The sequence below is a fragment of the Nerophis lumbriciformis genome, linkage group LG03, assembly GCF_033978685.3.
Source record: "Nerophis lumbriciformis linkage group LG03, RoL_Nlum_v2.1, whole genome shotgun sequence".
NCBI classification, from domain to species: domain Eukaryota; kingdom Metazoa; phylum Chordata; class Actinopteri; order Syngnathiformes; family Syngnathidae; genus Nerophis; species Nerophis lumbriciformis.
The window spans coordinates 60,589,299-60,607,278 of NC_084550.2; the positions used below are offsets into that span (position 1 = coordinate 60,589,299).

The 17,980-nt window shown below is 38.0% G+C and overlaps 1 protein-coding gene across 2 annotated transcripts in view; it reads left to right on the top strand.

The window, feature by feature from the left end:
• Positions 1-17,980, top strand: part of prkcda (protein kinase C, delta a) — a 100,904-nt gene that overhangs the window by 39,372 nt on the left and 43,552 nt on the right. For both annotated transcript variants that reach the window (XM_061940597.2, XM_061940590.2), the window contains exons 5-6: positions 12,918-13,074; positions 15,782-15,813. In XM_061940597.2, the coding sequence (XP_061796581.1) occupies positions 12,918-13,074; positions 15,782-15,813 (189 nt within the window). The remainder of the gene's footprint in view (positions 1-12,917; positions 13,075-15,781; positions 15,814-17,980) is intronic.

Consider the following 17,980-nt stretch of genomic DNA (forward strand, 5'->3'; position numbering starts at 1 on the left):
ATGTTATCGGGGCATACGCCAAAAATGGCTGATAATGGGTTGGGAGGAAAGTTCTGACCGTATGCTTTTCCAATTGTGTCAAAAATGTCCTCCCAAAAGGAACATAGTTTAGAGCAGGACCAGAACATATGGACGTGATCAGCCGGAGATTGTTTGCATCTATTGCAGGTATTGCTAACAGTGGGGTAGATTTTGGATAGTTTTGAATTAGTGTAGTGAATTTTATGGATTACTTTGCATTGGATGAGACTATGACGGGCACATATTGAGGAGGAGTGAACCAGTTTCAGGGCCGAGTTCCAGTGTTGATCGGATATGTTGATGTTAAGATCGCTCTCCCACGAGGCTCTTATCACTGATAGAGAGTTTGGAGCAACTGAACTTAAGGAGGTATATAACACGGAGATACATTTTTTATGATTAGGGCTCAAAGATAACAATGTATCTATAAGAGTTTCCGGAGGACGATTTGGAAAGTGTGGGAACTGCTTCTTTACAAAGTCCCGCGCCTGAAAGAAACGAAAAAGGTGGGAGTTCGGCAAATCGTATTTGGAAGAGAGTTCAGTGAAGGATGAGAACACTCCGTCTGCATAGAGGTCTTTCACAGTGGTGATACCACGATCGTGCCAAGTCATAAATGCGGGGTCAGTACGGGAAGGTTTAAATAATTGGTTTTTAAGTAGCGGGGTCAATATAGATGGGCCCTGAGAACCCAAGTGTTTTCGTAGCTGGTTCCATATTTTAATGGAGATTGATACGATGGTGTTTGCACCTTCAAGTTTAAATGGGAAAGGGAGTGATGAGCATAAGCAAGAATGTAATGAGGAGTGTGGGATTGCCGTTTCAAGGGATACCCAGGCCGGGAGGGTCTGAGAGCCTCCATCCATCCAGTATAGGAGTTTCTGTACATTAGCCGCCCAATAGTATTGTCTGAAATTGGGGAGAGCAAGCCCTCCTTCAGATTTGGGAGATTGTAGGACAGACTTGCGGATTCGAGCCAATCCGGGCCCCCATAAAAATTTAGATATTGATTTGTCTAATTTATCGAAAAATGTTTTAGTAATAAATATGGGGATATGTTGAAAAAGGTAAAGGAATTTAGGCAGAGTGATCATCTTGATCAGATTGATCCGGCCAGCGAGAGATAATGGTAAAACAGACCAGCGGGCAAAGTTCTTCTCCATCTTTTCAATTAGAGGTAAAAAATTTGCCCGGAGCATATCAGACATAGCCAGAGTAATAAGGATCCCCAAGTAATGAATCCCGTCATGTGCCCATTTGAATGCCGCTAGAGATCGTGGTAACTGTTTAGCTAAGGAATTAATCGGAAACAGCTCACTTTTTTGGTAGTTAAGTTTGTAACCAGAGTGTGTGCCAAACCGCTCCAAAATGTCAAATATTACCGGGAGTGAGCTAGCAGGGTCCGAGATGTACAGGAGCAGGTCATCCGCGTAAAGCGAGACTTTGTGCAACGTGTCCGACCGGGTGATACCTTTAAAGCCCGCCTCAGCGCGCAGCCAAAGAGCAAGGGGTTCTATCGCAATAGCAAACAGTAGTGGAGATAACGGGCAACCTTGTCTAGTGCCTCTTTTTAGAAAAATTGGGGCGGATAGTGTATTATTTGTACGTACCGAGGCTATTGGGGACAAGTACAAAAGTTTAACCCAGAGAATGAAATCTTCGTTAAAACCAAACCGACCCATCACTTCAAATAGATATTCCCATTCAACCCTGTCAAAGGCTTTCTCCGCATCGAGGGACACTACCACCTCCGGGGTCGAAGGGTTTGGCGAATGGATAATGTTTAGGAGGCGCCGAGTGTTGTGTGAGGATTGCCGGCCTAGCATAAAACCTGTTTGATCCAACGAGATGATGGAAGGCATCACCCTTTGGAGCCGGAGAGCGAGAACCTTGGATATAATTTTTAGATCTACATTTAAGAGCGAAATTGGTCTATAGCTGCTGCAAAGCAGGGGGTCTTTCTCTTTTTTTAGGATGAGAGAAATGGTGGCCCTCGATAAGGTTTCTGGGAGGCGATGTTGCAGAAAAGCTTCATTATACATGTCTCTTAGAGCCGGAGCAAGAGCTGTTTTTGTAGTTTAAATAAAAAATGTACCTTCATTCCCGTCTCGCCCGAGCCAACTTTCCGTTGCCTTCGAGAAAAACTAAACCCCAGGACCAAGTCATGACATATTTGGCAACAACATGCACTTCGAGAGTGCAGACAGCCCATTTCAGGCGCGCTAAGAACATATATTTTTCCACGATTTCAGCACTCAGGTTAACCATACCTAGATAGACACAAAATACTGCATTACACAAGACTACCCGAATGTACTCGAATGATTGAAAAAAAAAAAAATGTTTTTAAGCTAAATTATTGGTAAACACAGTTTATGTATAATAATTTACGTAAAACCGCGAGTAATGAATAAAGTTTTCATCAATTAATATATTCTGTAGACATACCCTCATCCGCTCTCTTTTCCTGAAAGCTGATCTGTCCAGGTTTGGAGTTGATGTCAGCAGGCCAGTGAAGCTAGGGTCGATATTCTTCGGTGGCATAAGGGACGGTGTGAGCCAAGACATCCAGGGCGTTTAGCTCGCTCGTCTGCGGGAACAAACTGCCGCCATTGCTTGCCGTGCTACCGAGGTCCTTTGTCCCTGAATAGCTCACACACTCCGGCAGATTCAATGGGGGTCTGGCGGCAGATTTCTTTGACTTTATCGTTGGAAATGCATCTGCTTTGAGTGTCGCAGGATATCCACACATTCTTGCCATCTCTGTCGTAGCATAGATTTCGTCGGTAAAGTGTGCGGAACAAACGACTGACCATTTCGTCGGCTTTCCCCACACCCTCGTATTTTGAACAAATTTCGTCCAATTTCTTGCCACTTTCGCATCTTTGGGCCACTGGTGCAACTTGAATCCGTCCCTGTTCGTGTTGTTACACCCTCCGTCAACACACCGACGAAAGTGAGAGAATGGTGGATTGCTTCCCGATGAGCGAATAATAGAAAGGCGTTTAATTCGCCAAAATTCACCCATTTAGAGTTCGGAAATCGGTTAAAAAAATATATGGTCTTTTTTCTGCAACATCAAGGTATATATTGACGCTTACATAGGTCTGGTGATAATGTTCCCCTTTAAGTCTAAAAATGAGCCAAAATTTTTGAATGAAATAAACTGCCGTTCTAAATGTGTCCACTAGATGTCGCAATAGCAATTACTGTATTTTCCGCACTATAAGGCGCACCGGATTATAAGGCGCACCTTCAATGAATGGCCTATTTTAAAACTTTGTTCATATATGGGGCGGCATAGCTCGGTTGGTAGAGTGGCCGTGCCAGAAGTTGAGGGTTCGAGGTTCGATTCCCGCTTCCGCCATCCTAGTCACTGCTGTTGTGTCCTTGGGCAAGACACTTTACCCACCTGCTCCAAGTGCCACCCACACTGGTTTAAATGTAACTTAGATATTGGGTTTCAAATATGTAAAGCGCTTTGAGTCACGAGAGAAAAGTGCTATATAGTTCACTTCACTACATACTGTATATAATGCGCACCGCATTATAAGGCGCACCGCGATATAAGGCGCATAGAATAGACGCTACAGTAGAGGCTGGGGTTGCGTTATGCATCCATTAGATCAGACCTGGGCATTCTGCGGCCCGCATTGTGTGTCCCTGTCCGGCCCGCGTGAGGCCAATCATACTGTGCTGCTTTTGTTTTGAAAAGCGTTATTTGTATCACTTCCGTGTGGACGTATGCTTTGATGGCAAGGCGAACTGGGAGGCTTTTTTTTTTTTTTTTTTTTTGAATGAAATAAGTTTATTTCGGTCATATAATCAACCATCAACCATTAATCATTTTGTGTGACCAGTTTAAGAGTACAGACTATACATATACAGTATAACAATCATACACATTTACACACAAAAGGAAAAGAAAAGAAAAGAAAAAGCATGACCGAAAAAGGAATAGGCTGAAGCCAAAGCTTATATTTGCCTATCCTATACCTTCACTGAAAATAAGATTACCTGGAACATCAATGTTAAAAAAAATCAAAATCAAAATCAATGGGATGAAAGTAATTGTTACTATATTTTATAATTTTCAATTATCTCACCTTTCAATGTTTTCTTAAACCTTAACAAAGAACTCCATGTCTTCAGCTCATCACTGAGCTTGTTCCACCATTTAACTCCTAAAACTGAAATACATTTGTATTTAATATTCGTTCTTGCTTTACCTATTTCAAAAATCAATACCCCCCGTAAATTATGGTTTTCTCCTCTTAATTGAAATAACCTAAGAATACAAGCTGGAAGGCTGTTGTTCTTTACTCCAAACATCATTTCCATTGTTTTTAAAAACACAATATCTGAAAATTTTAACACATTAGAACTTATAGATAATGGATTGGTATGTTCATAGTAGCACGCTTTGTGTATTATTCTAATGACCCTTTTTTGAAGTTTAATTATTGGGTCTATGTTTGTTCTATAAACATTTCCCCAAACCTCAACACAATATGTTAAATATGGAAAAATAAAAGAGTAATATAACATATGCAGACATTTCTTATTCAGCTTGTGTTTTACTTTATAAAGAATAGCAATGGATTTGGATATTTTTCCCTTTATATATTCAATATGCGGTTTCCAACATAATTTATGATCAATTATTATTCCCAAGAATTTAGTTTCATATAGTCTATCAATTTCCACTTGATTTAATTTTAATTTTACTTCACGATTTGTCCTTGCACCACTTAACACCGTAAATTTAGTTTTCTTATCATTTAATGATAACTTATTGATATCAAACCATTTTTTTAGCTGAATCAACTCAACCTCTATTAACCTCAACACTTCCTTCAAGTCTTCTCCTGAACAATATACATTTGTATCATCTGCAAACATAATACATTTCAATTTATTAGATACTGAACAAATATAATTTAAATATAGTATAAATAACCCCACAAGTTACTTTTCTTGGCTGTGATTTAGTCTTATGGATTTCCACATATTGAGATCTATTACTTAAATAACTACTTAACCACTCTTGTGAAACACCTCTTATGCCATAGTCATACTTGCCAACCCTCCCGGATTTTCCGGGAGACTCCCGAAATTCAGCGCCTCTCCCGAAAACCTCCCGGGACAAATTTTCTCCCGAAAATCTCCCGAAATTCAGGCGGAGCTGGAGGCCACGCCCCCTCCAGCTCCATGCGGACCTGAGTCCGCTTTCCCACAATATAAAGAACGTCTACAGTAAAGCAGTCCGTCTGCCGTAAACAGCAATGTTGTGACACTCTTAAACAGGACAATACTGCCATCTAGTGCATTTGATGAACGCACTTTTGTGCGTGCCACACAGCAATGCATAATCAGAGAGGGTGTTCAGCATGGTTAGAAAAATAGTGACAGAGAATAGAACAAGGATGGACAATTCAACCCTTAACTCAACAATGAGTAGATGAGTGTTATGTGTGTGTATATGTGTAAATAAATGAACACTGAAATTCAAGTATTTATTTTATATATATATATATATATATATATATATATATATATATATATATATATATATATATATATAGCTAGAATTCACTGAAAGTCAATTATTTCTTATATATATATATATATATATATATATATATATATATATATATATATATCCATCCATCCATCCATCCATTTTCTACCGCTTATTCCCTTCGGGATCGCGGGGATATATATATATATATATGTATATATATATATATTTATATGAAATACTTGACTTGGTGAATTCTAGCTGTAAATATACTCCTCCCCTCTTAACCACGCCACCAACCACGCCCCCGCCCCAACCACGCCCCAGGCACCCACCCCCCCCCCCACCACACCTCCCGAAATTGGAGGTCTCAAGGTTGGCAAGTATGGCCATAGTTTTCCAATTTTTTTCAATGAAGACTCCCAGGTTTGATGGCAAGGCGAACTGGGAAGCATTTCATCCCACTTCTGACACCAATTGTAGCGTCCAGAAGAAGTGCACACCAAGTCTGATGCTCTTTTTAAACTTTTATTGAGCAAGCTATACTAACACAGCTCAACTTATCTCGTTCCTTCCACACGCACGTCTATCCTCACTCCTCATTTCCGCAACAGCAACGCTTCCTCCTTCTTCGCCAATCACCTTACAGGCGTGCTACGTTCACAACAAAGAGGATGCAGGATAAAGTGACAGAAATTGACATTTTTGCATTGTATTATACATCAGGAAGTGTTGTGTAAGAAAGTGTTAAAAATAAAGCCATCTGCTTTTGTATAAAGATAAGTTAGGTTAAATGAAAATGTTATTATTATTATTATTTATCTTACGGTATATCAAAAATAATTTGAGCAAAATTTAAGTGAAATATTGTCGGTGTGGCCCTCCAACAGAAAATTGGATGTTTTTAGGTGCGCCTTATAGTGCGGTAAATACGGTATTTGTATCTTTGAAGATTATGCTACATATGTAAAAAAAATAAATAAACCACATGATGTTAGTGCACCAGTCGAGGAAAATGAGCAAACGACATAAATAACATCCTGTAATTTGATTTTGAGATTATTTTTTTATCTTGATGGATTGAAAATGAACACAAATGAGTTGGCTGATGAACATTATCACATCATTTATTCAGAAAATATAAATAACAACAAATAAAGATAGAACACAATAAACCGCAACATGTAAGTGTAAAAAGAAAACAACATTATAGTTTATTATTCTTCGGTCAATGGTCAACAAAATAAACAAACAGTTGTACATTCATAGATTGAAAATGAAAATGTTGCAGACCGAAAGGGTTTAGGCTGAAGTTGAACACTTATAGCGCCTAACCCTATAAACAATGTCAAGTACAAGATGAACTTCCGAAAATTATGAAATGTCTTTTGTACAACATATTATAAATACACATTATACACAATATGAACACTGTTCAATTATATACACAGTAAAGGCATGTGAAATATCCTTATACGCGTGTTAAACCTTTGTACCAATTTATATACTATATACAAACAATTATACTTCCATTATTATTTATATCCCACATTTAGTATTTTAATTAACATTGATCATAGTATTAACTACTGTGTTGATTCAAGAGTGATATATTTTTCCAAGACATTGGTCTTAAAGTGTTTTTTAAATGTGTGAATGGACCTGGAACATTTTAAGGAATCATCCAAGCTGTTCCACAGTTGAACCCCCCTGACAGAAACACATCTACTTTTTAAGCTTGTTCTTATCTTAGCTTTCTGGAAGACAGCTGAACCTCTGAGGTCATAGGGACTCTCTCTGGGTTTGAACCTCTCCTGTAGACACCGAGGCAGCATGTGGTTATGAGCTTTGTACGTCACAATAGCAGTGTTGAGGTCAACAAGATCATGCAGTTTTAATGTTTTTAATTTAATAAACAGAGCATTGGTATGGTCATGATAATCTGCATAATTTACAATTCTAATCGCTTTCTTTTGAAGTAAGAATATAGAGTTGATGTTTGTTTTGTAATTATTACCCCAGATTTCAACACAATAATTAAGATAAGGGAGTACGAAAGAATTATATAACATATTAAGAGCCTTTTGATTTACGGAGCTTTTGATTTTATGTAACATAGCAATATTTTTTGCCATCTTTGTCTTAAGTATATTTATGTACAGTTTCCAATTTAATTTATCATCTATATAGATTCCCAAAAATGTTGTTAAATACACCCTTTCTATCTCCATATCATCAATTCTTATATGACACTGTATGTTATTTTTCCTATTTCCAAAAATGATATATTTTGTTTTATTTAGGTTGATTGACAGTTTATTGGCATCAAACCATTGCTTTAGTATGTGGAGTTCGCTCTCTACAGTCTCTAAGAGTTGGCCAAGGTCTTGCCCAGAACAGTACAGACTTGTATCATCAGCAAAGAGAATACAATTGAGTTTTTTCTAAAGATTTTGCAGATATCATTAATATACAATAAAAACAATTTTGGTCCCAGTACAGAACCTTGGGGCACTCCATGTGTTATAATCTTTTTATCTGAATCTACATTGTTCATATGCACATACTGTTCTCTACCACCAAGATAACTTTTCAACCAATCATGAGCAAGACCTCTAAAACCATACCTCTGCATTTTGATTATGATTATTATTATTATTATTATTATTATGATTTGTACATTTTCAGAATATGCTTGTTCTATTTTTAAACAAAGAAAACAATCTGAAGTTGTCTTTATTCCTAAATTGTCGTGCCGGGATTTTACCAGTCCGGCCCACTTGGGAGTAGATTTTTCTCCATGTGGCCCCCCATTTAAAATTAGTTTGACACCCCTGATTTATATGGAGGTTAATTTGTGTATTTATCACAAAAGTGTTTTTTTTAAACACTGAATTTATGTAACTGATTTTTTTCTGTTTGAATTGTGTGAAATTAATTTTTTGACATAGAATTATGCGGACCATTTCATTGAAAACATTTTTTTTTTTGCATCAAAAATTCAGTGTTTAAAAAGTCGGTGTATAAAAATTCCGTGCTGAAAATTCAGTGTCGAAAAAAAGCAAGACTCACTTCCAATAAATTAAGACTGGAGCAATCGATCCTGTCTCAGAAGCAGCCAATGAGGTGTCAAGTTTGAAGTCACGTGTCATGGATCTTGCAAAACAGCATAAAAAGGCAGTTAATTGGGCTACCTGGGCATAATACAACATAATTAACATTTCAATGCGGCCGGCTAGATATTTTCAAACTACAGAAATGACTCCAATGGTTAAAATCTGCACTTTTGTGTGACATAGGAAGCTCTGCTTCATGCAGACCGGGCACGAACAGAGTGGGCGGGGTTTGTTCACTGAGAAAAAAAAAGCCTGATAGCAAGTGTCGGATGGAGGCAGATTTCAGTGATATTTTACGAATGAGTGGATGTTTTTTACCCTTTGTGTTTATGTTTCATCTTTGTTGTTCTTGCTCGATTATAAAAGATGTTGCTCAAGGGGGTGGTCTGCAGTAGAGGAGCAATGTTCACATCTGTTGTCAATATTTATTGTTCATAGTTAATATTGTAAATCCTATATTCTGTATTTTTATGTAAATTTTTATACACTGAATTTTAAAACATTAAATCTTTATATAGTGAATTCTGAAAACACACGCCTTTTGCTAACATTTTTCTTTGAAATAAATTTGTCAGCATAATTTGATGTAAAAAAAATTTAGTTCACAAAATTCAATCTCAATTCAGTTACATAAATTCAGCGTCAAAAAAAGCTTTCGTAATAAAGACACAAAGGAACCTCCATAATTTACATTGCACAAAATGTAGCAGTTACTACAGGACAGCAATCTATATATCTAATTTGCATGTCATTTTTATGGATCAACAAACCTGCATAAACACGGAGAATTCTAAACAAGTAGTGCCAAATCTATTTGTGGCGGTCCAAATGTATTTGTGGCTGGCCGCCGCATACAACTGATTAAAAGGGAAACCCTGAATCACTTTGCAACATTGAAAATATTCCATATTGTATTTTATTGTAGCTAAATCATACTTATAATGCACCCTCCTGAACTTAGTTTACTACTAGGTAAGTTGTGTTTGTCGTAACTTGTGTACTGTATATGTCACATTAAATTTGCAGCCCAGCGTGAAACCTATATCAGGTAAATCACCGGTGTCAAACTGAAGGCCCAGGGGCCAAATCTGGCCCGCCACATTATTTTATGTGGCCGGCGAAAGCCTGGAAATAATATGCGTTAATAAAATGCTTAATCTTTTCTTACTAAATATATGTGTTCTTTCCCTTTTGACATTAAAAATCATGTACTGCATGCAATTGCATATCTTTTAAAATTCAATATTATCAAAATATTATATTATCATGTATTCCAAAAAATGTTTTTGTTTAAATAAAGATAAATACTGTACTTAAATATTTGCTTGACTTATGATTTCAAAACAAAATATCAATCAAATTGTAGACTGTAAAATTGACAATAGATTGTACGGTTAAATTCCGCTGACTGAGTTTTTTACTGTAAAATCAACTTTGGTGCTGTTTTTTCCCATATTCAGTAAGACACTAAAACATTAAAAAAATCAAAAAAAAACATTAAAACAATATTTTACAGTAAAAAAAAAATTGGCACCTCTGTTGCTTGAATTTTACCGCTAAAAACAGTGGTATTGTTTTTCCATTCTATTTAATTTATTACATTTTTATATGCTGTAAAAACCACTGCTTTTACTGTAAAATTCTGGTGACTGAGCTGCCAGTTTTTAAAGTAAAATTTAAATATTTGTTTTGCAGCTTATGTAAAAAAATATATTATATATATATATATATATATATATATATATATATATTACCATACTTGCCAACCCTCCCGGATTTTCCGGGAGACTCCCGAAATTCAGCACCTCTCCCGAAAACCTCCCGGAAGAAATTTTCTCCCGAAAATCTCCCGGAATTCAGCCGGAGCTGGAGGCCACGCCCCCTCCAGCTCCATGCGGACCTGAGTCCAGTGTGCGCACACAAGGAGACGAAGCAGAAGAACGAGACCATAGTCTAAGAGCGCAGGGGAGACACTTCTCCAGGGCCGATGTATGCTCGGGGCAACACCTTTCGTCCGCTGTGGGTCTCCACAGCGGACGACTTTAGGGTGAATGATGAGTCCAGCGATTAGTTGCAAATCTTGCTTTATTGATTGCTTGCACACAGCCAATCCAACACAAAACCAACTAGTCCCTCCTCGCACTCACGCTACGCTCCCTCTCTTCTCTCGCCCACACACTCACTGACGTCACTCACCTCACATGCTGTCACCTATTAAAGGGCCACAAACACACATACTCTACTCTCATAACACACAGTACAGTTAGTAGAACAACCTTGTTTTCATTACTGTGTATTTGATAGGTGCCATTGCCCCGGAATTGTATTGCATTGTACTTTCAAGTACAACAATGAGTAGATGAGTGTTATGTGTGTGTATATGTGTAAATAAATGAACACTGAAATTCAAGTATTTCTTTTATTTATATATATAATAAAATAAATAAATATATATATATAGCTAGAATTCACTGAAAGTCAAGTATTTCATACATATATATATATATATATATATATACATATATGAATGAAATGCTCCAGTTGGTGAATTCTAGCTGTAAATATACTCCTCCCCTCTTAACCACGCCCCCAACCACGCCCCCCGCCCTAACCACTCCCGCCCCACCCCCCACCTCCCGAAATCGGAGGTCTCTAGGTTGGCAAGTATGATATTACTCATTGTTAAACGCAGCCCTCTGAGGGCAACCATAACTGCAATGTGGCCCTCAATGAAAACGAGTTTGCCACCCCTCAAAATCAATCCATTTTCCGATTTTATGTACTGTATTTTTCGGACTATAAGTCGCTCCGGAGTATAAGTCGCACCGGCAGAAATTGCATAATATATATAAGTCGTACTGGAGTATAAGTCGCATTTTTTGGGGAAATGTATTTGATAAAATCCAACACCAAGAATAGACATTTGAAAGGCAATTTAAAATAAATAAAGAATAGTGAACAACAGGCTGAATAAGTGTACGTTATATGAGGCATAAATAACCAACTGGTATGTTAACGTAACATTATGGTAAGAGTCATTCAAATAACTATAACATATAGAACATGCTATACGTTTACCAAACAATCTGTCACTCCTAATCGCTAAATCCCATGAAATCTTATACGTCTAGTCTCTTACGTGAATGAGTTAAATAATATTATTTGACATTTTACGCTAATGTGTTAATCATTTCACACATAAGTCGCTCCTGAGTATAAGTCGCACCCCCGGCCAAACTATGAAAAAAACTGCGACTTATAGTCCGAAAAATACGGTACTCTAAATACTTATCGTATTTTTCGGAGTATAAGTCTTATACTCCGGTGCGACTTATACTCCGAAAAATACGGTAAGTATTTTGAGTACCGTATTTTTCGGAGTATAAGTCGCACCGGAGTATAAGTCGCACCTGCCGAAAATGCATAATAAAAAAGGAAAAAAACATATATAAGTTGCACTGGAGCCCGGCCAAACTATGAAAAAAACTGCGACTTATAGTCCGAAAAATACGGTACTTTGCTTTCATAATTTGCTTAGATTTGATCATTGCAACATATACATTCCCTTTAATTAAATACTTGTGAAGAATTGTATTTGAAATGCATGTTTACTACAAAACAAACTGTGGTTGGACTTGTATACAGTATCTACATGAAAGTTGCAGGCCAGAATAAAACCTAGTTAAATCAAACATACAGCACATAATATTGTGTTATTTCAGAGCCAAAGTATCACAGTAATACATAAGTACTGAAAATGAGTACATCTGTGCTTAAATAGTATAACACATGTATTAGTATTGCATGAAGATGTATACACTTATTTGCTGTATACAACAAGACATTTGAAAAATTGTTATTTTACATTTTCTGCTCTACCACTTGGCGGAATCATAAATTATACAAGTGTTACTAAAGTAAAGGAGGTCAGAGCCAGATATGTTTCACAAACTACAGTGAGACTTGTGTGTGTTGATTGGAGAGTGGAGACCCCTCTGGACTTTGCAAGAAAAATGGGTTTTTAGAGCAAGACAGGAAAGTGGGTGACAGGATTTTTTTCTCCAGTGGCCTAACATCCGCATTCATCAAATACCAAACTGATCAAAGCGATATTTGTTTTCCTTGCAACACACACACACACACACACACACACACTCTTCCTGCACTCTTTTCACACATAAACAATTGACTGACACGTATAAAGCAGATGTCCACGTGTCATGTCTGTCCATTGCCCTTTGCCCCTGTATCTCCTGCAGAGAGCAAGCAGGCGTCCAAAGAAGAAGAGGCTCCTACCCTTAATCGCAGACGAGGTGCCATCAAGCAGGCAAAGATCCACTTCATAAAGAACCACGAGTTCCTCGCCACCTTCTTCAGGCAGCCCACATTCTGCTCTGTGTGCAGAGAGTTTGTCTGGTGAGTTCAGCCTACTTTCTAGTCCTATAAACTAACCTTCATGGGAATTAGGGGCACATATCAGAGCTTCCTGATCCACTCCGTCATCCTGATTTCTGTCATGCTGCTTGCTGTCATGCTTTAGACGAAACTATTAGCACTTGAGATGCTGATGGAGTGTTCCGCTTAATGATGGCAGAGCTCCGCCTGAACACTTTTTTGGCTCTGGCGTGATAGGTAGGGGTGTAACGCATACTTGCCAACCCTCCCCGATATTCCGGGAGACTCTCCCGAAAACCTCCCGGGACAAATTTTCTCCCGAAATTCAGGCGGAGCTGGAAGCCACGCCCCCTCCAGCTCCATGCGGACCTGAGTGACATCAGGTGCGCAACACCACGTAAATCGTTGGCCAACCAAAAAGTAACCCCAGTACGCGAGAGCCAACATTCACCAGGAGATGGCAACAGACAAACATAGATCACTATCACATTCCTCCCCTTTTAGAAATGTATAGAAGTTACTCAAAATAAATAAACAACCCAACCAAAAAATGCAGCAGCTCGATTAAAAAACTGTACTTAAGTCACATTCTTTTCTTTTTTTTTTAGTACTGAACTCTTAACCCTCATTTGTAAAAAATAACATGCTTATTATACAAACAGTATTTGTACACCTTTAACACAGATTTTTATACTGTCTTCAGAGATTCAGTTTTTTTGGTGGTACTCGAAACCTTTCTGGGTACCTGCGAAAGGGTGTTCAGCATGGTTGGAAAAATAGTGACAGAATAGAACAAGGATGGACAATTCAACCCTTAACTCAACAATGAGTAGATGAGTGTTATGTGTGTGTATATGTGTAAATAAATGAACACTGAAATTCAAGTATTTCTTTTATTTATATATATATATATATATATATATATATATATATATATATATATATATATATATATATATATATATATATATATATATAAATAAAATATATATATATATATATATATATATATATATATATATATATATATATATATATATATATATATAGCTAGAATTCACTGAAAGTCAAGTATTTCATATATATATATATATATATATATGAAATACTTGACTTGGTGAATTCTAGCTGTAAATATACTCCTCCCCTCTTAGCCCCCGCCCGACCACGCCCCCCCCCCACCCGCCAACCCCCACCTCCCGAAATCGGAGGTCTCAAGGTTGGCAAGTATGGTGTAACGGTACACAAAAATTTCGGTTCGGTACGTACCTCGGTTTAGAGGTCACGGTTCGGTTCATTTTCGGTACAGTAGGAAAACAACAAAATATACATTTTTGGGTTGTTTATTTACCAAATTTGCAAAATCTTCCACCAAAAATATTTTTCTTAGTGGAATATTTGATGTGAAGTAATGGGAACCTTGGATAGGTCAATAATTCATAATTGTTACGTCTTCGACGCATGGCTGCGATTGTCGTGTTCCTTCCAAGGCAGAAGACAAGCAGGAGGAGTGTGCAGGTAGGATTAAAGTATTTTTAATAAATAAAAGGCAGGACAAAAATACAAAACTGAGGACGCTAGCAAGCGTGGAGCTAAACAAAAACCAAAATGTCACCAAGGGTGAAAAAACGGGGATTCTGGACGGCAGAATAATATAAAGAGCGAGGAGAAAACCAGGAGAATGTAAATGTTGCATAAAGCAAACATTGACCCAGCAACTACTGCTGAGTGACAGGAAACTATAAAGGGGAGTGATTAACCAAAACACCTGGTGGGAACACTAATTGCAAAACTAAGACAGGTGAGGAGAATCAGTGCCCATGGAAACCAACAGTAAACAGGGAAAGAGTGTGCACCCAGGAAACAGACTAAAACCGAAACATAACCAACATAAATCATGTCATGATCCGGGTAACGGATCATGACAATAATAACATTGATTTTGATTCAATATTATGTTTTGAGCAATGACAGTTTGAAAGAAAAAAAAAAACAGCTTTGTTTCTTTAGTCAACATTGCAACTTTTTCTAAATTACATTTAACCTTTAAGCTTTTTTATTTCACTTTTGTTATGTTTTTGTTTATTTTAATAGTATTTTTAGAATGTGCCGTGGGCCTTTAAAACATTAGCTGTGGGCCGCAAATGGCACACTTTTAACACCCCTGCTGTAGATAATAAAAAATTAAATGTGATAAATCTATGGATAAAAAGCAGAGCCTGGCGACGCATGCGCGTTTATCATAACTCTCTCTCTCTGTCTCTGCCCCTCCCTCACCAATGCTGCTGCGCACACAATTTGTTTTGTTTTTAACCCCTTCTTTACCCTGAACGTACATTGAAAATACACGCAACCCTAACTCAAAATGCCGGACATTTGAGGCATTTAAGAAACTCCGCCCTGACAGCTCCGCAAAAGAGGACATGTCCGGTGAAAAGAGGACGTATGGTCAGTCTATCCTAGCCCGTTAGCTGCTAGCATGCCGTGTGTTGTGCCTCGGTGTGCATTGTTTACACAACGTGCGTTACGCTACTTAATATGGCCATGTGGAAACTCGTTCGGTACACCTCCGAATTGACCCGGAACCCACGTACCGAAACGGTTCAATACAAATACACGTACCGTTACACCCCTAGTGACAGGAATCAATGCAGAAAAAAGGCTCACAGACACATCATTTATTATAATCACAGGTAATGACGCTAATTATGTTTCCTTTGCCTCACAGGGGTCTCAACAAGCAAGGCTACAAATGTAGACGTAAGTGATTTCACTTGACTTGAACTCATGAAGTCGCCAAAGAATGAACAGGCAAACTTCGGTTTTAACGAGTCGTCTGTTTTTGAATGTACTGTACGAAAAACTACTGCATTTTCCGGACTATAGGGATTTTTGGTTTTTTTTGGACTCGATTTCGCGGGCAAACAGACTAGCTTGTTACATGCGATGTTTGGAGAGTGCATGTTTTTCCTGTATTTTGTACGATAACCCAAATTGTACACCAAAACCAGGACAGTATTTTGTCTCTCACCCCAACTCCTACAAACCAAGATTTGACATTTTCGGAGTGGTTGTCATGTGACGATCCCAAGTTATGGCATGAATGTGTCAGCTACTTCATCTCCAAAAGCTTATGCTTTGCCGTTAAAACCCCTTTAACCAGTCTAATTCCTTAAAATGGTGGAAAATATTACAGCTGTAGCTATATTTTCTTGAATTTCATTGATATGCTATAAGCTAGGAAAATATCCATAACCCCTTGTCATTCTGTTGGCCCATCAACATTACATTTTTTGTGTGCAAAAAGGTACCAATCCCTCTTTTTTGGGCCAATTACATTGAATGAAAATGATAACTTCCGCATTGAATACCCAATGAAATTGTGAAAACACCAATTAAATAGTGTATGTGTGGATTTTTGTCATAAAAACTAACTATGAGTTGGGAAATTGTGTTAGATGTAAATATAAACGGAATACAATGATTTGCAAATCATTTTCAACCCATATTCAGTTGAATATGCTACAAAGACAACATATTTGATGTTCAAACTGATAAACAGTTTTTTTTTGCAAATAATCATTAACTTTAGAATTTGATGCCAGCAACACGTGACAAAGAAGTTGGGAAAGGTGGCAATAAATACTGATAAAGTTGAGGAATGCTCATCAAACACTTATTTGGAACATCCCACAGGTGAACGGGCAAATTGGGAACAGGTGGGTGCCATGATTGGGTATAAAAGTAGATTCCATGAAATGCTCAGTCATTCACAAACAAGGATGGGTCGAGGGTCACCACTTTGTCAACAAATGCGTGAGCAAATTGTTGAACAGTTTAAGAAAAACCTTTCTCAACCAGCTATTGCAAGGAATTTAGGGATTTCACAATCTACAGTCCGTAATATCATCAAAGGGTTCAGAGAATCTGGAGAAATCACTGCACGTAAGCAGCTAAGCCCGTGACCTTCGATCCCTCGGGCTGTACTGCATCAACAAGCGACATCAGTGTGTAAAGGATATCACCACATGGGCTCAGGAACACTTCAGAAACCCACTGTCAGTAACTACAGTTGGTCGCTACATCTGTAAGTGCAGGTTAAAACTCTCCTATGCAAGGCGAAAATCGTTTATCAACAACACCAAGAAACGCCGTCGGCTTCGCTGGGCCTGAGCTCATCTAAGATGGACTGATACAAAGTGGAAAAGTGTTCTGTGGTCTGACGAGTCCATATTTCAAATTGTTTTTGGAAACTGTGGATGTCGTGTCATCCGGACAGAAGAGGAAAAGAACCATCCGGATTGTTCTAGGCGCAAAGTTGAAAAGCCAGCATCTGTGATGGTATGGGGGTGTATTAGTGCCCAAGACATGGGTAACTTACACATCTGTGAAGGCGCCATTAATGCTGAAAGGTACATACAGGTTTTGGAGCAACATGCAGTATGTTGCCATCCAAGCAACGTTACCATGGACGCCCCTGCTTATTTCAGCAAGACAATGCCAAGCCACGTGTTACATCAACGTGGCTTCATAGTAAAAGAGTGCAGGTACTAGACTGGCCTGCCTGTAGTCCAGGCCTGTCTCCCATTGAAAATGTGTGGCGCATTATGAAGCCCCGGACTGTTGAACAACTTAAGCTGTACATCAAGCAAGAATGGGAAAGAATTCCACCTGAGAAGCTTCAAAAATGTGTCTCCTCAGTTCCCAAACGTTTACTGAGTGTTGTTAAAAGGAAAGGCCATGTAACACAGTGGTGAACATGCCCTTTCCCAACTACTTTGGCACGTGTTGCAGCCATGAAATTCTAAGTTAATTATTATTTGCAAAAAAAAATAAAGTTTATGAGTTTTAACATCAAATATATTGTCTTTGGAGCATATTCAATTGAATATGGGTTGAAAATGATTTGCAAATCATTGTATTCCGT